General features: G+C 40.8%; 1 protein-coding gene across 3 annotated transcripts; it reads left to right on the forward strand.

Moving 5' to 3' along the window:
* Positions 1–5,109: 5,109 nt before the first annotated feature.
* MMADHC (metabolism of cobalamin associated D) lies at positions 5,110–20,764 on the forward strand. 3 transcript variants are annotated; one of them, XM_048485095.1, is made up of 8 exons: positions 5,110–5,246; positions 6,949–7,133; positions 10,529–10,673; positions 11,006–11,223; positions 12,634–12,736; positions 13,158–13,288; positions 16,853–16,939; positions 17,711–20,764. In XM_048485095.1, the coding sequence occupies exons 2-8, from the start codon at positions 7,119–7,121 to the stop codon at positions 17,903–17,905; spliced, it is 894 nt and encodes a 297-aa protein (XP_048341052.1). In that variant the 5' UTR covers positions 5,110–5,246; positions 6,949–7,118; the 3' UTR covers positions 17,906–20,764. The 3 variants fall into 3 exon arrangements, with proteins under 3 accessions (XP_048341052.1, XP_048341054.1, XP_048341053.1); XM_048485097.1 differs by having other exon boundaries at positions 5,124–5,147; XM_048485096.1 differs by lacking the exon at positions 5,110–5,246 and adding an exon at positions 5,545–5,569.
* The last annotated feature ends 5,881 nt before the right edge of the window (positions 20,765–26,645 follow it).

Genomic DNA, 26,645 nt, shown 5'->3' on the forward strand with positions numbered 1-26,645 from the left:
TTTAGGCTGTGTAAAATAAACCCCTCTGTAAGGAGAACATTTACATTTAGGAGAGCAGGCTGTGGTTGAAACTCATCGGATGTTCTAGGTTTAAAAAAACTTGTTGCACTTCTAAAATAATTGTGGATATCCTGAATGCCATTTGCATTAGAGGTCTAAGAAGGTCCGGTCCACTCTACCACCTGAGGCTTCTATCACCTCATTCAGTGCCTGTGGAGACCTAGTCTCACTGCAACCAACCAGAGGCAAGGAGAGCTGTAGTTTGCTTGTCCCCGAGCATTGACATCAACCACTGCCATTTTGCTCCAGCCCAGAGACCATCGACCCCCATTTTTATCTATCTGACCCCATCTATGTATGCCACATTTCATCTTTCCTTGCTGATGGCAACAGTGCTTTACCATTACAACTAATCTGAAAAGTTGCTTATGTTAATACGGTAAACAGTGACTGGCTGAAGATCACCCGGTAAACTACATGAGGCTGTGGAAACCTGAATCTTCCATATCCTAGGCCAACATTCTAACCACTGCACTCCATTTTCAAACACCTCCCCATCACCACACATACAAACCTTCTGGTAATGCTCATGTCGGGTACAATTTGTGCCAGGAAACAGGAAAAGTTCTTATTGAAGAAGTCATTCTGTAATGGGGAAGTGGGGTATACTGGAGGTTTGCAGAGTATCCCTCCTTTCTTTTCAGTTTAAGTCGTAGATGACAGCATAATCTCTCAAAATGTATGATCCTCTGGCATTCAGCTGGAATAAGCTCTCAGTGACAGGAGTGCAGATTCGGGTATGTGCTGTCATGAAAGACAAAGACACCGTTTCCTCATTGAAAGTTTTTATTAACCCTGCAGATGGCAGAAATGTAAGAACAGCAACATTTAGTCCAGTTGGTGCTCCACCTTTTCCCAGCCGAATCCCCACCAGGAAATTCAATGTAGATCAAACCAAGTTTGAAAATAAACTGCACCTTTTCATCAAGGTTTCAACCTTCCCACTGCAGCATGTTTCCAGTTAAGACATCTAGGCTTATCTCGGATTCAAGAAATGTAACAATCCCCACTACCACATGATCGGCTTGGCGGGTCTCTCCTGATTGGCTGTCATGTCTTGTTGGGGTGGGACCTTTTTTTTTTCTCCTGCAAAAACATGCTCACATAATGACGTCAGCACGTCTCTCCTGCCCAAGTTTCTGGTTGGTTATTGTTCTCTCATGCTCTTGCAAGAACAGCACTGTGCGCAATGTTTGATTGTAAGGCATTTGCATCACTCTCCACGGCAGGAAATTTGGACCAAGGTTAGACCCCCAATCCTCCACTCCAAACTGGATCGGACGTGTTTTTTTTAAAAAAGTAGTACTTTCAAGTAGGTTCAGCAAAGACGCGGGATAAGGGGGAGAATGAGCACCAGAACTGGGGTGAATCCTTGTTCGCTGATCAGGCAGTGGGAAGTTCTTCCTGAATCCTTGATATTTCGTGTGATATCACGTGATTGACCATGGGGAATCGGCCCCAAATTGCTTATTGTTCCAGGCTGAGCTTCTCTCTCACCTTTGAAGAGATTGGCAATTGAAGGCAATTTTTGGAAGGAGAAAGTGGTGGAGCCCCTTGAGAACAGCAGGGCTGGATGCCCTCATCTCTAGCCCACTAAAGCACTCTCTCCCACTACACAAATGCTCACTGCTCTCATCTCCTTATTGTTCCTTCAAGGGTGTGGTTGCTTTGACCTGCGGGTCAGGGACAACATTTTCAATGAATTTATTTTTATTTATTTATTTTATTTTATTAAACTTATAGGCCGCCTATCCCCGAAGGGCTGAAAGATGCAAAGATCTCATACCTTTGTGTTGCTCCCACAAGAAACAGGACAGAGGGCAGCAAAGTGAGTGGGTGAAAAGCCTGATTTTCAGAGCATTTCAAATATTTGGTTCTCTTTTAAGAAAGCATGGGAGGGGGGCTTACACATAGCAATGCCCACAGACTCTCACACAGTCAAACTTCCAATCTTTTCAGACAGGTCACACAGCCAGCACTGAGAACAATGGAGGTGTAGTTTGCTAGGGATTTATAATGCTCTCAGGAACCCCTTTTTCTGGCTCCAGTCTCACGCAGAAGCATAGGTTTCTTTGCTCTTAGAATTGCTCAGCTTCTGGTGTATGGAATAGAACTGCAGAGTAGTTTTATGAGCTGCTAGAACTGCTACACCCGGGACTGTGCTGTGGATTTTATCAGGGTGAAATGATTCCTTTTTCTTTCAAAGGCATATTCTTACAGACAACCTCAGGTGTTGCTTGAATTATTTCATTCTTGGTGGATTATATTTAGGGATTTATTGGCTGATAGAATCATATCAACTGTGTAATTAATAATAAACAGAACAATTTGTTCACATAGGGGACTTTCTTATGTTTACTTTGGATGCCATGTTTTGGTCCAGCAGCAAATCTCTTGATCAAAAGTCTGACCATCTTACATCCATTTTAAAACAGCTTCACCTATATGTTCCCTATATGTTTCCAGGTTCAATTAAAGGAGACAGCTTTTTCTTCTAAAGTCCTTCAGAACCCAGGATATATGCAGGAAGCATTTCAAAAGACCATTTATCCCAATATGGACACTCATCTCATCCATTTCTCTGCCTGTTCCTCCAGACTACTTTACTGTAGCTATAACTTCATTTTCAACTCTCATTCACTTGCACACATACATACATGAACATCAAAAATGAGGAATAGTAGAAGGAAAAGCAGAAGTTTATGTCATTTCAAACTCTAGTTCTATGGTATGCAAAAATATATATTTTTTAATGAAACTTTTAAGCAAATAACAAACATTGCCAACAAAAATATACTGTCATTTTAAAGGTTGCACAGGCATCAAGGATAACAAAAGGCAGCTTACAAAAACCATATGTACCTAATAGACTATAATCCCAGTCTTCCTTTGAAAAGTTCAAGAATCCAAGCATGGCTCTTCTTTATCCATTTAGTATCACAGCAACCCTATCAGTTACATGCAGCTGAGAAACTGTACAATCCTAAGAACATTTCCCATGGGAATAAGTCCCATTGAGTAGACCGTAGTATTCTGAGTAAACCTGCTTAGGATTGCTCTGTCTGGTTCAAGGTTAGCTTAGCTTCATGGCAGAATGGGTATTTGAATCTAGGGAGATTTTGCTAGCATAGCCACTCTAAAATGGGATGAGGCAAAAAAAAACATTTTGGGGGAAGAGGTTCGCACAGAACACTCCCCAAAAATGGATCAGATCCGTTCTAGCGAGCCCAACCTGGGCGAAATGAAGATCACTAAATAAGCAATCTTTTTCCTGTAACCTGAGTTTCAAACGCTTCCTACTCACCTGTGTGAACTATGGCAGCAGGGAGCATCAAATTTCCCCCCTCCCATCCACCATTTGAGTGGATTCTCTAGAGGCAGCCATGTTCACATGGGGGGAGATTCTTGGTTGCGGAGGGGAATCTCCAGTCACCCACCATTCCAAAGCACAGGGTGGGAAGGAGATACTTTTCTTTTCTTGCCTGGGGACTGTGCGGCCACAGAGGACCCCCTAGAGGCCTTCATAGCTTCAAATGCTTCCTGTGAAGGAAAAAAAAAGCATCCCTGTGTGGAGGAGCCGTAGCATTCGCTGCCACTTCCTCACTGGGCAAGCTTCTTATATGTGAAGTGGGAGAGGGGAAAACAGATTCATTCATAACGAGTCATACTCTCTATGAATGAGCTGTGCAGAAAGAGTTCTAGTCTCCCAGCTTTTAGTCAGATGTAACCATTATACCCTACAATGTTGTCCAACGAGGAGGATAAAGTTTGCAGAGACTGAATGACTGGAAAAAAAATCCTGCAGTGTAATAAAACCCACTGTAAGGGTCACCATTTATATAAAGGACAAACAGAGGTGGTTTGCTGTTGCTTGCGTTTGCACAGCAACCCTGGACTTCCTTGGTTGATTTGAAGAGCCTTTGCTCTCCCATCCAAGTACTAACCACAGTCAACCCTGCCTAACTGACCAGATCTGACAATTTCAGAGGGGGAAACTGAAGTTAATAGAAACAGGCTTACAACAGTTCTCGAGCAAAGGCTTTAGAGGTTCCACCTGCACACTTAATTGCTGCAATAATTCAAAACAAGAAATCTCTACTGAAGTACTGCCCAACAAGCATGTTGCTAAGAATCAGCAGCACTGCAAAACAGTTACGTAAGAATTCTTTTAAAATGTCTTCCTATTTGTCCATGCATTTGCCACTATCATTTAGCGATCTTCTGGCACCAGACCACCAGTACAACCTGCAAACCCTTTCCAGAGAGCAAGCTCCTCTGAGTATATTGCAGCAGTGTTCTGAGAAGATCTGATTAGGAATGTGCAGCAAGACCTTTTTTTTTTCTCCCAGCATACTTTTAATTAATTGACTGCTGGTTAGATGATTTCCTGCTCCTGGGTTTGATTTGATTCTCAGCAGCTACTGGAAAATTCTCGATGTTCCTGGCATGCAATACTACACAAATCTGCTTCAAATTAAGCCCACTGCACAGAATTCGCAACTGGATGCTGCTGCATTTTCTTATTATCACTGGCTTTGAATTGCGTTATTTTTTTAGAATTGGGGGGATTGCTTTGGGCTGTGAGATGATTCTATGAGAGGCAGTACAAAAATTATAGGACAAGCAGAATCTCATTTTTCTGACAGCGTCCATGTGTCTAAATTCATTTCAATTGCCCAGAAGCCAGCTCGGCAGAAGTCTGCCTATGTAAAAACACAAGGAGCAGAATTATCTTTATTGCAATTGGAGGTATGTAAAAAACATACCTCGGATTGCAATAATTCTGCCCCTTGTTTTCAGTGAATGGAGACACCGCCTTCCATTGGCGTGCAGTTTTTCCGGGGTAAACATGAAACTCCAGCCCCGCTTGAAAACACCAGCAACTTCATCAGTTAAGAGGGGATCGATTGCCTCTTACAAAGAATCCTAGGTCATCGACGATGAACTAGCTCGATTCGTTAGCCCTGCCGAGGAGTTCCATTCGTTTCCCTTCGTCCGATTCCATCACAAACGTAGTGCGTGAGCGTCAGGATCGATTAGTTTAGCCTGGCAGCAACAGCCGGCGGACGAGGAAGGGGGAAAATGAGGTAAGCGGCTTCCCTTCTCCGATCGATCCAGGAAGGATAGGATCGATTGGTTTTCCTGGATTACCATTTTACCGGAAAGAAAAGCGTGCCGAAATAAAGGTAGGAGACTGGTGGACTGAAGCCCCTTGTTGTCCTCTGCCTATATATAGGCGGCCCAAAAAACCGAATCTTCGCTTTCACACCCGCACTTGTTTCGCGTTATCCTTAGATTCCCCCCTTTTTGTTTGACGTTTTTATATCTGGTTTTGGTGGTTGCCAAGCGGGGGAGGGAGGGAGGGAGGAGGGGGGGGGCACAAAGAATGGTCCCTGAAGTTCCTAGAGAGGGACTTCGCTGTTCTATTTGAAGGGTTGTTAGGTTCCCCCGACCACCGGCAGGGGAGGGCGGGGGTGTTATGCTTAATATTTATGTGTTAGTCAATCAGGTATGTCAAGACCCTTTTAAAGGACGCAGGGTGGGTTTGTTTGTTTTGAGATTTTAAAGACAACTACATGTTATTCCAGCTTAAATTTTCGTGGATTAGAGCCCGTTTCTTCCGAGGCAATTCTGATCATGTAGTCTTTTTTATATAGAAAGCATAGAAATAAAAAGTAATTAGAGTAGCGTTAAGAGGTCATGGTAAACAGGAAGCACCGAGTGAAGTGTCATTATATAGTATTGCATTTTACATAATGATATTTCACAGTGTTTTTCTCGTATTTCATGGCCCCTGGATCTTGATGTTTCAAACTCACACCTACTACATGGTGATTGTACAGCAAGGAACAACTCATTGCATGTGTGAAAGTACATCTTGCAAAAGTTTATGTTGGAATAAAATTTTTGTTGTCTTTAAGAAGACGCAAGACTGCCGTACGCTTTTGTTGCAGAGGATTCCTGTCTGGAATTCCAGGACTTGTTTCTTTGTGTGAAGCTGGTTAAGATACACAATGACCCCTCTGGAATTTATTCACATTTATATTCCACACTTTCTCCACGGGTTTAGGGTGACATACAAGTGCTTTAATCTGTTTTGATTTGCAAAGTAGCTGTGTTAGGTGGACTAGGCTCTGAGAATCTAATGTGAGATCACACGGTGAGATTCATAACTTAGGGGGGATTTGCAAACTACACTGGCTCCCAGAATGCGAGTTCACTAAGAATATCAGAGTCACACACACATGCTGATTACATTTCATAAAACTTTCGCTCAGGCTTCAATACTTGCCTTCTTTGGCGTAACAAATTGAGGGCTTTGGTTGTATGAATTCATGTTAAACTTTAAATTGGCTTTGTAATCCCTAAAATAGTACGTGTAAATTATCCTTTGAAGCATATTCCTACAATGCATTCTTGCTGAGAAATACATTACATTCTGTGCAATGGAATTTGACTCCAAAGAAAGTATTCATCGGATTGCAAGATTAAGAGGAACCTTCGAATACAGCTCACTTGTGCTTTTGATAACTGATTCCCATACACACCACCCATTGCCTCACAGTATCACAAAAAGTATCCACTGCTACTTCCAGTCAAGCTTTGTACCATTATTTATGTTGGGAGTTTTACAAGCTTTTTCCATAACCCGTACAGATTAGGAATTTGTTTTACTAAATGCCAATTTAAATTTGAAGCTTAGGGAGAAAAATACAATGGAATTGTATGCAGACAACTGTTTATAAGATCAGGGTTAAAGTCAGATTCAGTATTGGCTCATTCTGTCATGTTCTTCTGGATGACCTTGCATTTTTTTCTCTTGTGCTACATAATCTATATTAAAGTTAAGGTAAAGTGGAAATAATTGTTCTGTTTTTTGTCAAGCAGGTTTTAGTAATCATTACTGGCAGAGAAGAGTTCGGCATGTTGTGAAGCACGTGATATTTCAGCATAACTCAAATCCATAACAAGTTGCAACAGAAACACCAGTGTTACGTAACCAGTTATGCTGGTGTAATTGTTTCAGAGAGAGAATTATCCTTAAAACAAAGAGGCTCATGGAAATGGCCAGTGTAAGTAATACAGCCGTGTTATTCTCTTTTAAAACTGCCTTTACAATAGCAATTAATTTCTACTTTTGTGCTGTGGCTTGAGTACCTTATTGGATGTATGAAAAGTGCTTTCTTTTGTTCTTTCTGTGAAAAATTTGATAAACAGAAATGGAAACACCAAGACTGGAATGCTTATTAAGCCACAAGTACTGTTTTAGTGAACTGATCCCATCAATAGAAAGAGGAAGGTTTGATTCACAAAAGCTAATTCTGGAACAAATTTTGTTAGTGTTTAAGGTGTCACTAGACTTTTGTTTCATTTTGTATGAAATGCATAATAAAGTGATTTCTTTCACTATTGAATTGCCATTGAAGAAGAGAAGTTTGGATTTATACCCCACTTTCTCAACCATAAGGAGTCAAAGCGGCTTACAAACTTCTTCTCTTCTCCCTACAACAGACACATTGTGAGGTATGTTAGGCTGAGAGGGTTCTGAGAGAACTGTGACTGGCCCAAAGTTACCCACTGCTGTTAACCACTACACCATTCTGCCTTTACTCAGAAGTAAAACTTATTGAGTTGGGGCGGGGGGGCTAACTACCAAGTTAGTTCCTGTAGAATTGCATATTTACAGCCTGATGTTGCAGAAATGTTTGCTCAAAAATAATTTTTTGTTTGCTCAGAAATAATTTTCACTTTCTTTAGAAGCTATAATGTATGCATAGGATTAGATTTAAGTCTGCGAGCATACATGGTTTATGCACCATTGTTTTCAGTCAGATTTTTATAACTGTGTGAAGAAATGGCATCCAGTCTAATCATGATTGTACCTAATTCTCAAAATGGGCCTGCCTATAGATACCTAAACCTGGAGATTAGCAGCAGTGGACAAACAAAACAGATATTACTTCAAACCTGAGAAAAGCCTCAGGTTAGCCCCAAAAAAACCCCAAACCCTGAAATGTAAAAATAAATAAATTGAGGAGTTAAAACACTCCAGAATGATGCAGCAGCTCCTGTAGCTTTAAGAAATAAATGTCCTTAGTGACCATTGCTAGGCAACTGCAACAGTGATGCCAGACTTCAAGCTTAGTTTTTGACTAAAAAAGACATAGGGTGCAGGGGCCCCCTTTTTTTTGGTGAGGGCTTATCAGAGCTAGTCCCAGCAGCAATTGTCTAGTGACTTACTACTGCATATCTTGCACAAGTCACCCAGCCCCATTTGCTTGTTACTGTTCACAGCAGCCACGCTATGATTGCCAGTGTAGTGTAATAATTAGATTTTCAGATTAGGTTCTAAGAGACTCAAATTTGAATTGTCACTCTACCGTGAAAGTTAATTTGGTGACCTTGGGTCAGTTATGCATTCTCGGGCTAACATACTTTACTAGGTTGTTGTGAGGAAAAAATAGAGGACAGGGGAATTAAAGAAGCTGCTTTGGATCTCTTTCTCTTTGTGGAGAAAAGGCAGGGTATAAATGAAGTAAATTAACAAATCTGGGTAAAGTTGGTGGAAGATAAAAGGTAGGTTGGTTGCTGAGTTGGAAGGAGAGAAACAAACAGGGAAAGATGAGGATATGAGAGCTGCAAGGAGGAGGAATAGAGGAATTAGTGGAGGAGCAAGAGAAAGTGAGGTGCTCCTCAAAAGTCCTTGCAGGTTTCCCACTGTGCAACTGGGCCCAACCCTGCCTGGAGCCGCAGTTGGCACTACTCGTCCAGAGTTTTCCCAAGAAAAAGGCTGCCTGGGGAGGAAAAGAGGGAAAGCTGAAGACAGGGAGGCAGATTAAAATTGATTTTGTGGTGTGTGGGGAGGAGACAAGAAAGCAGGAAAAGGGAAGGCTATGGGTACTTACAAGAAAGGAAAACCGATAATAATGCAGAGGGGGAAATGAGCCCCCCCCCCCCCCCCCATCCTTGTATGACTGTAATCCCATGCACGGAAGCACTGCAGACTTCAGAAGCCTTTTTCTGATTGTGGTTTTCCCTCTCTCCTGAACCCAACTGCTTGTGGAACTCGGGACACTAAGGAATGATCTCTCATATGACATGAGGAGTTGAGATGGAGTGGGAAATCAGGGCTAAACTAGATGTTATGTTATTAAAGTGTTCCTGGACTTGACTGTCTTTCCACAGCTTCTGTGTGGCTGTGGGACTGCCTGTTTAAAAGTAAATGAGAGTCTGATTGAGCTGAGAACAGTGAGGGGGATCTTATCTTCCTTCTGTGCCTTTTCCTGACCAGAAATGCTCTATCTTGTTGGCTGTCTCAGGGTTGAGAAGGGCATAAAGAAGAAGGCATGAGCGCCTCATGTCACAGTTCTTAACTCAATCAGCTTTCCAGCAGCTGTTGTGGTGCTTTGGAGACTCAGTTAAAAAGAAAAACCAATTTCTAGTTTGGCCCTCGGTGATTCATGTTTAACATAAGCATATTCGTTGTAATTTCATATTACTCTTCTTTATGTTGGTTCTGCATGTAACAGTGCCCTTTTTTTTGTTAAATCAGCACTGCAGTATGGTACATGCAGTTGAAAAAATGTGTTTCAGGGTTTTCTGTGGTAGATGCAAAGGCAGACACATCAGTGTCCCGCTACTTGCTTTTCACAATTGGCTTCTTCATATAAATAAAAAGATGTATCAATGTGAGCAGTTATTACTAAATGGAGTTTTTCAATTATATTTGTTTAAGGAAGAAAAATTTATAACATGTAAAGAGATTTTTTTTTCCAGAATTAGAACCTTAAAACTTAGATTGGTTTTAGGTAGCCTTTTTTTTTAAGTTCATCTTTTGAATCCCTCTCTGGAGTTTTTATTTTCCTGCAAGTCATGATGTTGTTACAGCAATAATTTTTTTCTAGCCATGTGTGCATTTTTTTAAAAAAAATATCTACATTGGTTGCAACTACATTTACAAATGGAGGCTGCACTAAATGAATCTAAGACTGTCAAAATACCCCGTGGTAGATCCGGGAGCTTACCTGCCATGGGGCTTTTTGCCCTTCTTCCGACTCCCCACGGCTCCCCTCTTCTTCCCGGGATTTGAGGCAGGGCCAGCACGTTATGCCCCAGCTGTTTCTTCACAAGCCTGGTTCTTTTCCATTTGCACCACGAGCTCTTTTGCAATGTCTTCCATGCCTGTGCGGACAACCTCCATTTCCCGTGTTCTGATTGTCTGAATTTTGCCTCAGTTGGACACCCCTGCTCTAGCATATAGAAAATCATGTGCAGAACTCCAATGTGCAAAATATTTCCAACAGAAATGTTAACGTTTAGCTACATTTAAAGACAATAATTAAACTAGGAACACACAGTGCAGCAAATGGGTTTCTTTTCCTTTTTCATAGAATGAGACTCTGTACATAAAGTCATCATTGTAATTTGCAACCTGTGCTACATTCAGTTCTCTTTGTATCCTCTTTAGGTTCTTTGTAACAGAACTAGACTGGTGACGTACCTGCCAGGATTTTATTCTTTGGTTAGAAGGGTTGTAACTCCCAAGGCTTTTTCCACAGCAGGATCATCTGGCTCAGATGAGCCTTCTGTTGCTGCTGCACCACCTGATATATGTAAGGACAATTCCAAGAATTTATTTCACTTTAGTTACTGTCTAAGGCTGACTGTCTAGGGTCAGAAATCAAGTGCTTGTTTTAATACAGCTGTATCTTGTGGAACTTACTGCCTAGTTCTGAGCATGCTTTCAAACCTGAGCCACACTGAATTTGGTGAGCTTGAATTCCTAATCAGTATGCTTAGAATTACAGCCTTGGGATTTTTACTTGACCCTCACTGTGATTTTCTTCTTGCAGCATATGTGCAGAAATGTTAATTGTTTCGCTACTGCAAATAAGGTTCTAATGGTTTTAACATGAGATCCTCATTTAAACATAATTTTTGACAGGTCCAAGAACTGTGTGGCCAGATGAAGTAATGGGGCCTTTTGGTCCACAGGACCAACGATTCCAGCTACCCGGTAACATCGGCTTTGACTGTCACCTAAATGGTACAGCCTCGCAAAACACAACACCAGTTCACAAAAGGTTGCCTGACATTTTAGTGGAGCCTTTGGCGAGTGAAAGGCAAGAGTTTGTGATGGCTCAGTACATCAATGAGTTTCAGGTAAGGATCTAGTAACTGAGTCAGATGTAGGTCATGGATGGTCATACAAAGTCTGGAAAATGCATTGTCTTGCTCTGCAGGCAGAAATCTTTCATTTTTATGCTATGCAGTGATACAAGGCTATTCTTAAGAGTATTTGTACCTGATCAGGCCAGGCCTCATACTTACTGCCAATGTTTCACATTCCTTACTGAATGTCCATACTTACTGAATGTTTCACATTCCTGTTCCCTCTGTTGGAAGCAGCTTGTGAGATATGAGCTGAAAAGATCTAGGTCGTTCACTAAATAAGGCTGCAGCCAGAGGCTCCTGATTGAAGCCCCAAAATATGTGACAACAAGATTTTCTTAACCAAGAGGATAGCTTTCAGTGGGTGCCATATTGGTCTGTAGTAGAAGAGTATCCAATAGCACCTTTAAAACCAACAAGATTTCCAGGGGAGTAGGTTTTCGAAAGTCAAGAGAGCTTATGCCCCTGGAAATATTGTTTGTCTTTACAGTCATATCACCATCTATATATCTGTTTTTCATGTGTGGCCCCATCTGCAGATGTCTAAATCTGCAGATCAAGACCACATTGACACTAAACAGATTTTCCTGCAAACATGGGGGACATCTTAAAAATTTGGTATCTTAAAACTGTGGCCGTTTCCGCACGGGCAGAATATGGCAGTGGTGGCGAACCTATGGCACGGGTGCCAGAGGTGGCACTCAGAGCCCTCTCTGTGGGCACGCGCAAACCATGCCCCCCCTCCCCCACATCTAGGCTGGCCTGGGCCGCTGGGCTTGATTATTAGCATTAAACCTAAGACCTAGTTTTGGGGGAGCAGTGTAGGTAACCCTGTTAAGCGCTGTTAAACCCCACTGATTTTCATGCGAAGAACTAAAGCGCGATCCTTTACCTGGGAGTAAGCTCGGTTGCTGGCAATGGGGCTTGCTTCTGAGTAAACCCTCCTAGGGTCGTGATTCACCCATTGGAAGAGTTGCACGGTTGCTTCAAAGCAAAACCACCGACTACCACCAAGCTTACTCCTGAGTAACGCACGCGTCAGAGCCAACCGGTTTTTTAAACGAAAACCTCAATATTCAGGTTAAATTGCCATGTTGGCACTTTGCAATAAATAAGTGGGTTTTGGGTTGCAGTTTGGGCACTTGGTCTCGAGAAGGTTCGCTATCACTGATATAGGGGTTGCCAGGGGATGGTGTCACCTGCTTATGCAGATTGGGTGATCATGCTGTCTCCCAGGTAGTATCCTGCAGTTCATCAAGAATAGAATTGCACTTCAACTGTCCAGAAGCTGCCCATTATTTCGATGAACCTTAAAATTGCAAATTCTGGTGCAAACTCTCTACTAAAATACTCTGTGTTGTATTTTGCATGGGTCTGGAAATTATGTTTTTCTTTCTTCAGAGTACTGATGTTCCTCATAAGCAAGTTAATAATGCAAAAGTATACTTTGAAGCTGCCAAGGTTGAATGTGCAATACAAACATGCCCAGAACTATTGCGCAAAGGTATGGATTTTGCCCTTACACTTTTACCCTTTTAATTATCTGTAGTAGACTTTCAGTATGATCCTGCATAGGTTTAGTGAGAAATAAGCCCCATTTCTTTCACTGGGGCGTACTTGTCGGCAAGTGAGCATAGGTTTGTCACTTCCATGAATTATCATTGCTTGCAAAGAGTACTAGGAACTTTTCATTAATAGTATTTGAATTAGTTTCCTTGGGCCTTTTATTAAGAAAAAGGTCATTTTGTCCACGAGCAAGACATCTAGCACAGCGAATCTGAGAGTTCACTCAGGAATAAATGTAGGTGTTCCTTCTGGCTGGTAGCCTTTGGGGGAAAATATTTAAAATAAGGATGGGGGAGAAGAGCACGACAGTGTTAGAAGCTATTCACTTTTGTGGGGTTTTTTAATCTCCTCCTTTGTAGATTTCGAGTCAATGTTTCCAGAAGTGACCTCCAATAATCTAACCATATTAACGGTAACTCAGAAAACTGCAAATGATATGACCGCCTGGAGTGAAGAAATTGAAAGTGAGCGAGAGACTCTCGTCGAAAATGTAAGTCATTATGCGTATGATAATAGCATATCCTTAATTTTCATTGGGAGACCAGATTATTTGAACGTCCACATATAGGAGCATATTAGTTCTGATACTCACTGGAGTGCTTGTTGTTGGCTCTGACCCTCACTGATGTGATTAGGGAGTGCCCCAAAACTGACCTAAGACACTGAATTAACCAAGCTCTCTACAGATAGATCAGAGTGTTATGTGGGGAACACTGGGAAAATTTGATGTGCTTAACATTTTATACCTGTCATGACCATGCAGGTGAAAAACCATCACTACAAATGTACAAGTATTCACCTACTGGTACTACATCACTTATTCCCTGTTTTTTCTGCGTTGATTTAGAGTATATAAATTGTTTTACTTAGAACTTACTAACTGCTTTCTTTTCTCCTCAGTCGAGTATGAATTTGCTAAACATTAGGACTTTGACCCAAGTGATTGTTTACAGAATTGCCACTAGAGGTCACCCTTTTTATGTAACAGACTGCTTCAGATTTTTCTGAACAGTTTTAATAGTTGCATCATGGCAAATGTTAGTGCTGCTGGGTGTTTTGCATACAGCTGTTTTTGTTATTCCAAAACTGTAACATAGTTACCTTTTTAAAAGTACCTTCCACTAGATCTACTATGTTTCCTTTCAGTACAATTAATTTCAAATAATATATTTAGTGCAATTTATAGATGGGCCACCTTTAAGACATTTCTACTAACTCCTTTTGAATTTTTTTCCAATTGCCAGTAGCTTTGATGTGGCCTTTTAAGGTTATCTGATGGGGGAGGGGGTAGAGCGCACCATTCTAGCATCACCAGGAACAATGCACCAGGAAATCTCCATTTGAGTATGTCGCTGGCTCTGTGTTAGTCATGGTCTGTTGGTCTTGACCATTGTAATCTGGTCTAATTACATCTTATTTGTCCTCTGTCTTCCTTTCCCACCTTCCTGTCAATTCTAATATAATTACTTTAAGGGTGCTGGGATGGAAGATGTAACCTTCTGGCCTAGAGGTTTGCAACAGCATATTTGCAAAAGAATGGCCTGTTTGTTTGCATTGTGACTGCTCAGAAATCAGCTCAGGAGAACTAGCTTAACATGAGAGACCTTGGCTGAAGTAATGACATTCAATTCAGACAGTTAGTTGCAGGCGAAGGTAGGCATTGAAGCCTCAAGCTGTTTGAATTGACATTATCATCTTGAGTGACTGTTGCAATATGTAACAAACCAGGATCAAAAGTTTTGAGTTCATCAACACTGCTGTCTAAATTGTTGCTGGGGCACCACTGACTTAACATAAAATTGAAATCAACAGGTAATTACACCTTACAGTTTTATAATACAGTGTTTGTAAAAACGGCCCTGTATTGAGTGTAAACTTCTTTTTTTTTTTTGGTTATTCTTATTGTGAAGTACTCTTTATGTGAAACTATCCCTAGATTATATTCTTCAAAAGAAACGCCTGGAATTTTTTTCTCCAAATAACTAGAAGGACATGATTATACCATGCAACTTAATGGTTAAATATAGAAATTAATACTTTGAAAGGTTGGTGGGAACTTATCTTTACTGAAGCAGTTAGCAGAAAATGAAAGTTGTACCAGTGTAATATGTGTACTGGTTTGAAAGCTTCAAGTTTCATCCTATTTTGACTCAGTTCAGAAACCATACAAAGTCATGGCCAATCCAGAGACCACAGAGGTCAGGGATGGTTATTCCACCACACCATCTCCAAAGGGGTTTCAGGTGGCACAGAAAGGATCAAAAACCAAAGAGAAACTTGTTCGCCTGAGAAAATCCCATTGGAAAAAAAAGGACATAGCCACACTTTATTTATTTATTGTATTTACTATGCTGCCATTTCCCTTCCAGGCTTGGGGCAGCTCACAACGTATACATAAAACATTTAAAAAATCAACTAACCATCATAATAAATATTAAATAAATCCAAGTGACAATTGCATATCCAATATATTATAATTTAAGCAAACAATAACCACACTGAGGAATCTTGATGGGCTAATAATAGAATTGTTTAGTTAGGGTCTGTCAAATCAAGATCTGCAGTAAGTTTTAAGGATAATATTGTACAATGTATGAATGCAGGGCAGCCCTATCCAAATGGAGGGTGGTAGTCTGCGGTGCCGATGCTGTCCGACTCCGCTGCTCCCGTAGATGCTTCCTGGCGGGTGGGGAGGCTTGCAAAGAGCAAAAGTCTCCCACTGCCCCAAGAAGCCTCTATGGGCTGCAATGGATGTACGCCACCAAAAGTGTGGCTTACATATGAGCTGTAGCCTGCCAGCAAAGACCAGGAGGAAGCTGACCACGCCCCCAGCCCATACCCACCATGGCAGCACCATGGGGATGCTGAGTGGCACTGCATCTGGCACCACATTCCAGTTCCGGGGAGGGCCATGGCAGCTGCATGACAGAAGAATTGCCCCTCCACTGGAATAAGCTCTCTGAGGAAGGCAAATCTGCAGGAGCAGCCGTGCACCACTCCCGCAGGCAGATTTGTCCCTCCTCCCCCAGATGGGGCTCTTAGCTAATATCCTATAGTGGTTAAGGTGTTGGACTAGGACCTGGGAAACCCAGATTCAAATCCTGACCCACACCATAGAAGCTTGCTGGGTGGCCTTGGTTCAGCAACACATTCTCAGCCCTGACTAGTATTTGGATGGGAGACCTCTAAGGAATACTAGGGCCATGATTCAGAGGCAGACAACGCAAAGCACCTCCAAATATCTCCTGCTTTCAAAACCCTACAGTGTCACCATGCTTGACAGCCAAAACAAAAAAAATAACAGCCCTGCATGCAGACATCCTGGCCTAATCTTAACTTATTCCCCAGCAAGGCCTTCCAGGTTACTAAAGGAGGAGGGACCTGATTGAAAGACTGCCACTTAGAGGAATACAGGGAGCTGTTTCTGTTGGCAGCACAGGATAGGAATCGCAATAAGAGGTTCAAATTACAAATGGAAAGGTACTGGCTGGATATTAGGGAAGAGGTGTTCAACACTGGAATTGGCTGCCTAGGGAGGCAGTGGTCTTCCCTTAGCTGGCAGTTTTTAAACAATGGATAAACATTTTTCAGGGATGCTCTAAGGCGGCAGATCTTGCATTGAGCAGCAGATTGAACTAGATGGCCCCTTCCAACTCTATGACTGTAATATAGTAGTATTCGTTGAGGCAAACCAAAATGTGAATGATTATCTGTAGGCTGAATCCTAGTTACCACAGATGTAGTTAAAATAAATCATGGTTTTGTGTACTGCCTGAACTGAACCTTTGGATTGCTACCTTATCCTAGTTGTACAAAACTACATTAATCCATTTCTGACAAAAACAGAGAATTTATCCTAAAACTCATGCGACTGGAGTCTCCCAATATAGGTTATTAAATTTAATCTTCTTAGTACTGTCAGTCAGGTTTTTCAACCACAACTCTGTTTAGTTTTGCTGTAATTTTATGCAGGGGAAATAAAGATGCAGTCAGAGTATGTGAATTGGGCATAAGAGGATCTAATATTTAACATCTCTGTTTTCCCTCTATTTAGTTTATTAACGGTGCCAGGGAAATTTGCTCTGCTTTGTTAGCTGAAGGCTATTGGGCAGATTTCATTGATCCAACTTCAGGATTGGCAGTAAGTAATTTCATTATATATGATAAGAAAGGACTGTTGTTCAGCATCAACTGGAAATGGACTGTACATCCTTTTGCTTTTATTTTAAACTCTTGGTCTAAATTAGTTTCTGGAATTTTTTTCCCCATTTTACTGTGATGTTGAGAAATTGTCCTGATTGCCAGAACCTTAAAGAGCACCCCAACAAAGGCAGACTGGGATGGGTTTAGCACCACCTTCAACCAGTCACACATTCTTAGTGTAACTTACTTCACAGGTCTGGGGTGGGGTGAGGGTGGGGAATGAAATGGAGAGAAAGAGGAAGGGCATGACCATGAGGCAGGGTAATATATGGACACTTTTCTGTGTGCTGATCACAGAATGACCTTTTATAGTCTGTGCTTGGCTAATCACTCATTAAAAAATTATCTGTGTATGAATATAAAAGGAATTTAGAAATTAGTTATTGCTGGTGGGTATTGAATTATTGTGAAGGGACTGTTTACCATGGGAGAAGACACTGTTCAATGACTCCTTTGTAAAAATGTCAGTACAAAAGCAGCCGTGAGAACAGAGAAAGCAAAGTAGAATATTAAAAACAGGCACAATGCAATAGATTTATGTCCTTCTAAGCCTACCAGCTTGAACACTTAGAAGCATCTCCCTCTGCTTGGGGATGTACTGCTAATCTTGGATTTTAAACCAAATATATCTAATATATTGAAATCCTAACATGTTCAGCAATGTGATGATAATTATGACCCATACTTTGTTTCATCTTTTTTTCCCCAGTTTTTTGGCCCGTATACAAACAACACCCTTTTTGAAACTGACGAACGTTATCGCTATTTAGGATTTTCCATTGAGGACCTTGGCTGCTGCAAAGTTATTCGTCATAATCTCTGGGGAACACATGTAATAGTAGGAAGCATTTTCACCAACGCTGCACCTGACAGCCCTATTATGAAGAAACTCAGTGGAAATTAATTACATGGCACCATGTAGTCTTACTCAAGCACTGGTCATTAAACACTGTTGGGAAAAATCAAGTGTTAAATTACACTGACTGAAAGATTTTAAAAATCTGTTAGTCACAGTGGGATGTGTCTGCACAATCTATAATGGTAGTTCATCATTTTATTTGAGAGGTGCATGTATGTAATGCTAAGCTATGTTTCTCCTGTTACAAATGAAATGAATATTCTTATTTTGGAGCATGAATCCTTGACATTCTAATGCAATTCCATTAGTATGTCTCTGACCAAATCTGTAACTTAGGTAAAGTTGCAAAATACTTTGTAAATTGCAGGTACAGCAGTATTAATACAAATTACAAATTATTTGGGAGTTTGCCTAATTTTGAACAAAACCAATTTTGAGAGAAGAACATTCACAGTTGTGCAATTGGCTATGATTAAAGAAAATTAATCTCAACCCCTGATTTGTACCAGACCCCATATTGTTTTGTTTCTGCTTTCTATATTTATTTGCAGTGTATAATTTATTTCAAGTGGGCATGTACTACACATATTTGAAAACAGGGTGCTACTTCACAGTGATTGTAAAGCACAACATATGTTGCAGAAGTTAAGTTTTACCCCTTTTAAAGGCTTTCATCGGCTTTGCATTCAGTTAGTATGGTGAAGCAGTGGGTTGGACTTACAGACCCATTAGTGGAACATACCACATAATGTGAATTTTTGGCACGCTGTCAAAATGTGGATTTTTGTCAAGTTGCTTCCCAAGTGGATAGGACTTGTGTGCATTAACAACCATGAACATGCAGGAGCTAAACTGAGCTGTGGGGGAAGTCCAGATGGGTCCCACAGCCCTGGGAGCCAGCAGTCCTAAAGCTTGAAGAGAGACTGCTGGGTCTGTGTGGTTTCCATTGAAAATTCCACTGTATCCAACTCATTCACTTGAAATACATTTCTAACTATTTAATAGGATTAACCACAGAAATACTTACATAACTGCCGCATCCATTAACACACATACTAGATGAATTTTAGAAATCATTGTCAGGTGGATTACACCAGTATAAAATTTTTAAATCCTTTGGGAGGGGGAGGGGAGATGTCTAAAAACTCTGTAAGATCTCATTGCTGCTGCTGGTAACCCATAGGACACTGTGACATCTTCCTCCTACTTACAAGCAAGATACCTGAGAGTCTCTGATCTCTTGGGGCAGATTTATCCCAGTGTTGAATACAGGTATGCACTGAATTCTGTCCATGGCTATCTTGGGTGGGGGTTTTTTTCTGAATGAATTTGTTTGGTGTGGAATTAGGGTGGATCCCGTGTGTTTATCTTGGTTCTCTGTGGAGTACTAAGACAGTAATTGGCTAAAGGTCAATGCTGATGTTAGATATTCTTAGTATCATAGATTTCTCTGGTTAACAGTCAATATCTGGCTTCCTCCGGTTGTGCCAAAGCTGTCAAAGCTAAAATCCAGTAGATTTCTATGCAAATAATGCTTTCCATGGGTAAGAGACTGGCAGTTTGGGTGTATGTTTCTGGTGGGATATTTTTTGTTTGATAATGTGTTATTTTTTCTAGTGTAATCTTGTTTACAGAGGTTAAAGGTGCTACGTGTTGTGCTCTCATTATTTGCAGCCTGTTTTACACAGAGAATAGAATGAGTTATTAGGAAATGATATACTTCGTGGGGAAATGGGAGTTTTGAGTGATTTTCTATGTTTACAGAAATCTGTATTTAGAGAAATAGTGCAGCTGTAAGTAGGCTGTGCTAGACTCTCTTTCTGGAGCGCCAGTTTTGATTTTGAGCGGTTATTTTTACCAGTGGAGAATTTGTTTTCAGACAGGAAGCATTTTAAAAAACACATCATCCCTTCCTCCTCAGTATTGGTCTGCCCTGTCATCTCATGCTGCTGCATGTCTAGACCAGGCTTCAGGCTTCCTAATCATAATGTGATTAAAACCGTCTTCAAAATTGTTCTTTCTTAAATGGCTCTCTGATTCCTAAACTGGGCATTTTATCTGCTGTGTAACAAGAAGCCTGCACGTACACATCAGCAGAAGCAGCACTGCATCACTAACACAGTTCTAGTCCCTGTTGGTGCTAGAGGGTCAGGGCTGCTCCACTGAGACTCTGGCTCCCTCTTCCAACCAACCACCCAGCCTCTTTTTGTGACCAGTCTGCAGCACACAGTGGAAAATTCTGAGTGCTTGAGAAGCCATACCAACAGCAGCTGCTGGCCAAGCTTAATGTTAACATAGATTCTGAACAAGAGTGCAGAATAAATCCTGTGGGCTTTGGAACAGTTTGTTTTTGAGAAAGTTCAAAGTGAAATATTCCTATTGTGATCAACATACTAAAAATTACTTTTATTTTTTTCTACAGATCATAAGTATACCACAGTGAGATTACTGTTTTACAGAAAAACGAGAATTAAGATTCTATCAGATAGTGTTAGACACAGTAACTTTAGCCACTAGCTAAATTACGCTGGATGTAAACTTGCTGTTATACTAACCAAATGCTCCAAGGAGTATTGTGTGTCGATGCTTATTGCAAGTATTTACATCCTATCTGTGCGTTGTGTTGTAGTAATACAAGGAGTGGTGAAAACTTGTAGAAGAGAACAGGCTGCTTAGTTTATACCTCTCAAGAACCATGGATTCAAAACTACACTAACAGTAGTAATGTAGCTACATTTAGCAGTATCCTTTCTGTATTAAGGTAAACTCTTTATGTTGTCAGCTTTGTACTGAATACAAGGGGAATGATTTAAAACTAACTTATTTGTTACTGTTCCTTTTTTTGCAAAGCAAGTACATGGTTATTTCCTAGCATTTGTCAATAAATCACCTTTCTTTCTGAAAGTATTATTTTATGTCTTTGTAACCAAATGGTGGGATCTGTTTGTCGAGTTATTTGTTTCAGACACTAATATTAGACACCACAGCATAGTTCTAAATGTTCGACTTGTCATTTGGGTTTATTGTATGTGTTGCTGAGAAGCTTTCTGCTGTTCAGTCTGGATTCAAAAATAGCACACATGAGCGAGCGCATGTCTAAACATGGCTTTTCCCACACAAGTTTGCTAAACATTTTCAGTCTTCCCCGTTTGTTCACACTCACCCCCTTGAAACAATTCCTGGCCACCATTTTGTGCTCGTTCCATTTTTTTAACTTTTCCATGGATTTGACTCTTCAAAGCCTTGTGCTGCAGTTCCTCATAGATGGAGCACTCGGAGCTTCAAAGATATCACCCCCCAAATTAAAAAAAAAAAGGATGAAAACATAGTCGAGACGATGAAGTGAGCTCAGAAAATGGCGCCGAGGAGGAAGTCTGGGGTCTCCAAAGAGGCGTGGGGAATGTTGAAAAGAGACTCGCACAGCAAGCCAAAGCGCTTTGAAAACATTTCAACAAAAGAATTGTTAAAATCAAGGATACGTTTAAAAACATTTTCAGGCTGGAAATAAAACTTTTTGGGTTAAAAATATTGCAGAACTCCACAGAGGAAACATTTTATTTCCTGCCTCCTAATGTTTTATTTTGGTGTGCAAAAGGGCCCATAAATATTATGTGGTAACGTTTATTTGAATCAGTCACAATGTAGCAAGGAGTTACTATAGTCTTTTTTCAGGTTACCAGTAGTCTTTTTTCAGGTTAAAGAAGAGTGGAGATGGCATGTCTTAAAATGGAGCATAGGTGGTGTGCTGTGTGTAAGGAAATATCTTGGGTTGTACCAAAAGCCCCTAGAGCAAAGATGCAACAGCAGATCTTCCACTGAAAATATAATGGCAGCAGTAATAGAGCTGACATTGTAACATTGTCTCAGTTGCCCTTGGGACAATTTAGATGTTTTTTAGCACTTGGAATCCTTAATCCTGCTTTGCACCTGTTGTGCCACTTTTTAAGCTATTGATCTCTCTCATATCTAACAAACTTCTCCTTTTCTGCTTCTACTTGACAGCCTTCCTTGAAGAAGAGTCCAGTGAACTTCAGAGCTAGTTCACTGAAATGTAGTTTCCCACTCAAGGTATAGGGATGCGCTTGATAGCTTTTCTGCCCCTTCCTAGCTCATTCAAGGTGTGTGCTTTCACTTGCCATCTGTTTCCCTCTCCATCAACTTCCCAACTTTCAGTGTACTTCACTGTCACTCCCACACGTATCTCCCCAGTAATCACAAATTCTCAGTAACCTGATAGAAAAGCAGCATGGTGTAATGGTTAAGAGCAGGTGGATTCTAATCTGGAGAACCAGGTTTGATTCCCCTCTTCTCCACCTGAGTGGCAGAGGCTTATCTGGTGAGCCAGATGTGCTTTCCCACTCCTACACATCTACTGAGTTACCTTGGGCTAGTCACAGTTCTTCGGAACTCTCTCAGGCCCAACTTCCTCACAAGGTGTCCGCCATGGGGAGGAAGGGAATGAAGTTTGTAAGCCCCTTTTGAGTCTCCTTACAGGAGAGCGAGGTGGGGTATAAGTCCAAACTCTTCTTCTTTCTTCTTTTTCCTTATCTGGCCATTCTCTGTATCAGGCTTGCTAATCCAATCACAGTTATTCCCAACATTTGTGAGTGAGTGCAACCTGCTAATTTGGCAGTTGGGCTGATAGTGTCTGGCTTCAGTCTCCCAGGCAGCAGAAGGGCCTGGTGCAGCAGATAATTACTCAGCATCACTCAATATGTGCATGACAGGAATACTATCCAACAGAAGAGTTCATATTGATCATCATTGTCATCTAAAGGGTAAAAGGGAAAGGTTTCACTTGTACAAGATGTGCAGGGTTGCAGAGGGACAGAGGCAAATGCTCAAGATTTGTAAGTACCTTGCCTTTCCTGCAGAGAACATGAACACAAGAAGCTGCCTTACACTGAATCAAATCATTGGTTTATCAACGTCAGTGTTGCCTACTACTACAGTGGCTGTCTAGGGTCTCTGGTGAGGTGTTTTGCCTCACCTACTGCCTGGTTCTTTTAACGGGAGATGCTAGGGACTGAACCTGCATGCCAAGCAGGTCTTCTACCAGTGAGCCATGGCCCTCTCCCCTTAATGGTAAGCATATTGCCTTTCCTGCTTGCAAATGCTGGCAGGCTGGCAGGCTGAAGGGGATGGGAACAGAGGCACCCAGTCCAGGGCTTCTCCTTATCAACATAGTCTGTGTTCCCTTTTTATGCTAAAGAAAAGCATGTTGCTTACACAGGAGAGATGTAGAGATTGAGAACACAGAAAGGCACAAGCTTTGTTTCTTCAGCAAAGTTGGTGGGGAGAGAGGGAGAGATCCCATGTGTAAAGAAAGTGGGGTCCTTGTAAAATCAAACTACATGGGACAAGGGAGCTAAATCTGGCCCCATCTTTAGTCCAATCCTTGAATCATATTTTCTCCCTTCCAAGTTCCCATACTAGATGTTAGCTTGATTGGGCGAACAATGCAGAAAGAAAACAGGAGAATGAAAAATTGGTATAGCTTAAGTTCCTGGATACATGTATGTGTGTTTTGTTTTTGGAAAACGAAGTAAGATATGTACACAGCTTGAAAAGTACGTGGGAACTAGTTACTTAGGGCTGTCATGCCTCCTTATGCCTGATCCAAAACATGAAAATGTAAAATACCTAGAAACAGGGACACTTATTCCTACTAGCCCAGAAAGTTGTGAGGGAGGCCAGCTCCTTTAATGAGACTTGTCGTCCTTGAAAATTTCACCTAAGCTGGGGCGGGGGTATTACACCTAGAAGCATTTTCCAATGGAAACAGCTATCAAATTGATCCCCTAATATGAGTAGCTTTATGTTCTTATATGTCTACCAATCACCTTCCTAGTTTCATAACAAATTGGGCATCATTTGAGGGAATCATTTTAATGATTTTTAGCTTTCTTGTCTCATAAATTCTTCAGAGCTAAAATCAAACGCTCCTGCTAAGTGAAACAAAATTAATGCTGAAGTAAAGCTTTTGAAGTGGAGGTACTTGATAGCTTGCTTCCTATGTTCTTTTGATTGAAGCTGGTTTTTATTAAGAGCTGCCCTTACACACAGCAGGTTTATGCAACTTGTGCAAGGCTGTCAATCAAGCTAATACTTTCTCTCTGTGATTCAAGGCAGCACGAAAAATGATCTAAATAGTTGAACAAGATCCTATCTGAGAGTGTATAAAGTGTCCTGATAGAATTCTCTATTGTCTGATGGCCATTACTATAATAAAATAGCCTCGAGACCCTCTGAAAAGGTCAAAGACATGTTCAAGGGTATGAAAGGTAGTCCTTGACTGCCATCATTTCAGGCATCTCTGCAAGTAATTGACAACAACTGATATTGCAGCTAATAAATGTGAACTAGCAAATGAGTATTTTTAGATTATTTAGACAGTGATCCAGGACAAACAGGAGCAGCCAATATAGAATTTAGTTACTGCCAGTGTTCAGAATCTTCTGAACAGGCAGCCAAAATTATTTGCTGTAATTCTCAAACTAAATACATAAGACTACTTTTGAACCCTGGGAAATCATCTGTAAAGTGTGGGGTCGTCTTATACGCTGGGTACTCTTATATGGCAAGTATATCCCAAACTCTATATTTTAACTGGAAAAGTGGGGGGGTCGTCTTATACGCCCAGTCGTCTTATACACCGGTATATACGGTAGCCATTAAATGGATGTGAAGGTCTTACCCTGATATTCTGAGAACCCATGCTGAATGTGTGCAGGATCAGTAAATTGATATGTTCATTTTACCTAGTTAATGTGAACTGGAAACACGCATACTTCATAATTTGTGAATAGAATATTCCCTGAAGCTGGATGTGCTAAGAAACATGAGCAAAGTATTAGGGTCTATAGACTGAATCTTAACATAATAAAGGAGAACATTCTCGAAATTTTGACATTATTTTTTCTCGTTAGAATGTTGTTCATATGTTAGCTTGCTAAAGATAATCTAAAACAAAAAGTTCATGGCAGGACTTTCTGTGAAAGCTTGTAGTAATGAGCCCTTGTAAGACAAAAGAAACAAAGATAAAAATTTTAAAAAGAGTGGTGTTAGTGGTTAATGCATGTGGATGTATTAGAGTCTGGTTCATATGTTTATCTACTGGCATAGCTACTAGGAAGATGAAGGTCATAGCTACCCAGCCAACTGCAGCCGCACTATATTTGGGGGTGGAGGAGAGACCTCTTGACATAGTAATCCAAACATGTATGGACACGTTGTCAAGCAAACAGCTAACATTGGACATAATTCCCATCCAGTTTAGCTTTCCAGTGGACACTGTATCACTTTCATAATGATTGAACTAGCTTGAAGTATCTCTCTGTAGTTGTAGGAATGCTGGATGATGTTGGTAAAGTTTTCTTCTTCCTCTAGTTGTAGAACTCTGATCTGGGACTACTGACTGTCACAGGTGTACAAGATTCCTGTCCATTATATGCTGAGTTTATTGGGTTGGATACTACCTATGACTGGTCATATGACTTTCTTCTATCAATAGAAAAGGACATCCTGCACCAGAGAATTACTTTTTCTAATGGAGAAAAGCTTTCTCTAAGAAAACTGTCTTTGTCGAAGGAAGTCTTTTTCTATCCTCTGTTGGTGAAAAACATGGCGGACGGGAGTCACAGGACCCAGAAAGGGAAGGAAGACATGGGATTCAACCCACACTCTCAAAAAATCTCTCTCAAATCACTCTTAGCTGAGAGTGGCACTAGACAAGATGGTGACATCTATGTCTGGCAACCTATCATTCTCCTACTAAAGCTATTAGAAGTTCAGGTGGTGGTATCTCTAAACGATAGGTGTTGACAGGAAGTTATCTGCTACAGTCTCAATTCACTTTATACAGACCAGACATCTGAAGGATCTGATCTCCACCATCTGCTCTAATTAAGCCATAAGTCTGCAGACTAAGAGACTACATGATCAGTGCTACATTCATCTGCCTTTAATATTCTCACTGCTAACTTTGATAAAAATGCAATTCCAGTTTTCTTCCCATCTTCCTTTAGAATACTGATATCTGTATGAGAATTCCAATAGTCTCACGTCCTGACATAGATCATATTAATGTATCCTTAGCTTCATCATTGTTATAGGATCCAATCATTGTGGATTTTTAAAAAATCACAGTGTATAGCTGAGCTCCTCCATTGCCTCGTATCCTCCTATTTTTTTGTACATAGTATAGCATACCAATTCATCTGTGAATTAATTACTTCATTTATTGCCCACCTTTCTTGTTGAGTCTCGAGGATTACAAAATATTTTTAAAACATCAGACAGTATAAAATAGTCAGTAAACAATGCAATAGGATTAGGATTTCAGAGTTCACAACTCTCTGTGAAGACAAATTATCAGCCATTCTCTCCCATTATCCAAGGACTACGACTGTCACATTGTAAAACAATGTATGCACAAAGCTTACTAAGGCATGACATGCTAAAATGTAGAAAGTGGATTACAAAGGCAGGCAACAATACAGTGAAATATAGGTGATACAAACAATACATTTTGAAATAGACTGCTATTTCCCTGTAAAAATATACTCCTGAGCTGTTCCATTATACTACAAATCTCATCCCTTTATAAAAGACTCTCCTGAACTCTTTTGTATAGTGTGCAAAATGAAAGTATGGAAATCTTCCTGCTCTCTTCAGGCAGGCCATCTGCAAGGTGGGAGTTACAACAGAGAATGCAGATATGAATAGCAGATCTTACCCAATTGCTGGGTAACACCCTCAAAAGGTTTTGTTTAGGTAAACTTCT

This window comes from Sphaerodactylus townsendi, linkage group LG02 (assembly GCF_021028975.2).
Source record: "Sphaerodactylus townsendi isolate TG3544 linkage group LG02, MPM_Stown_v2.3, whole genome shotgun sequence".
Lineage (NCBI taxonomy): Eukaryota > Metazoa > Chordata > Lepidosauria > Squamata > Sphaerodactylidae > Sphaerodactylus > Sphaerodactylus townsendi.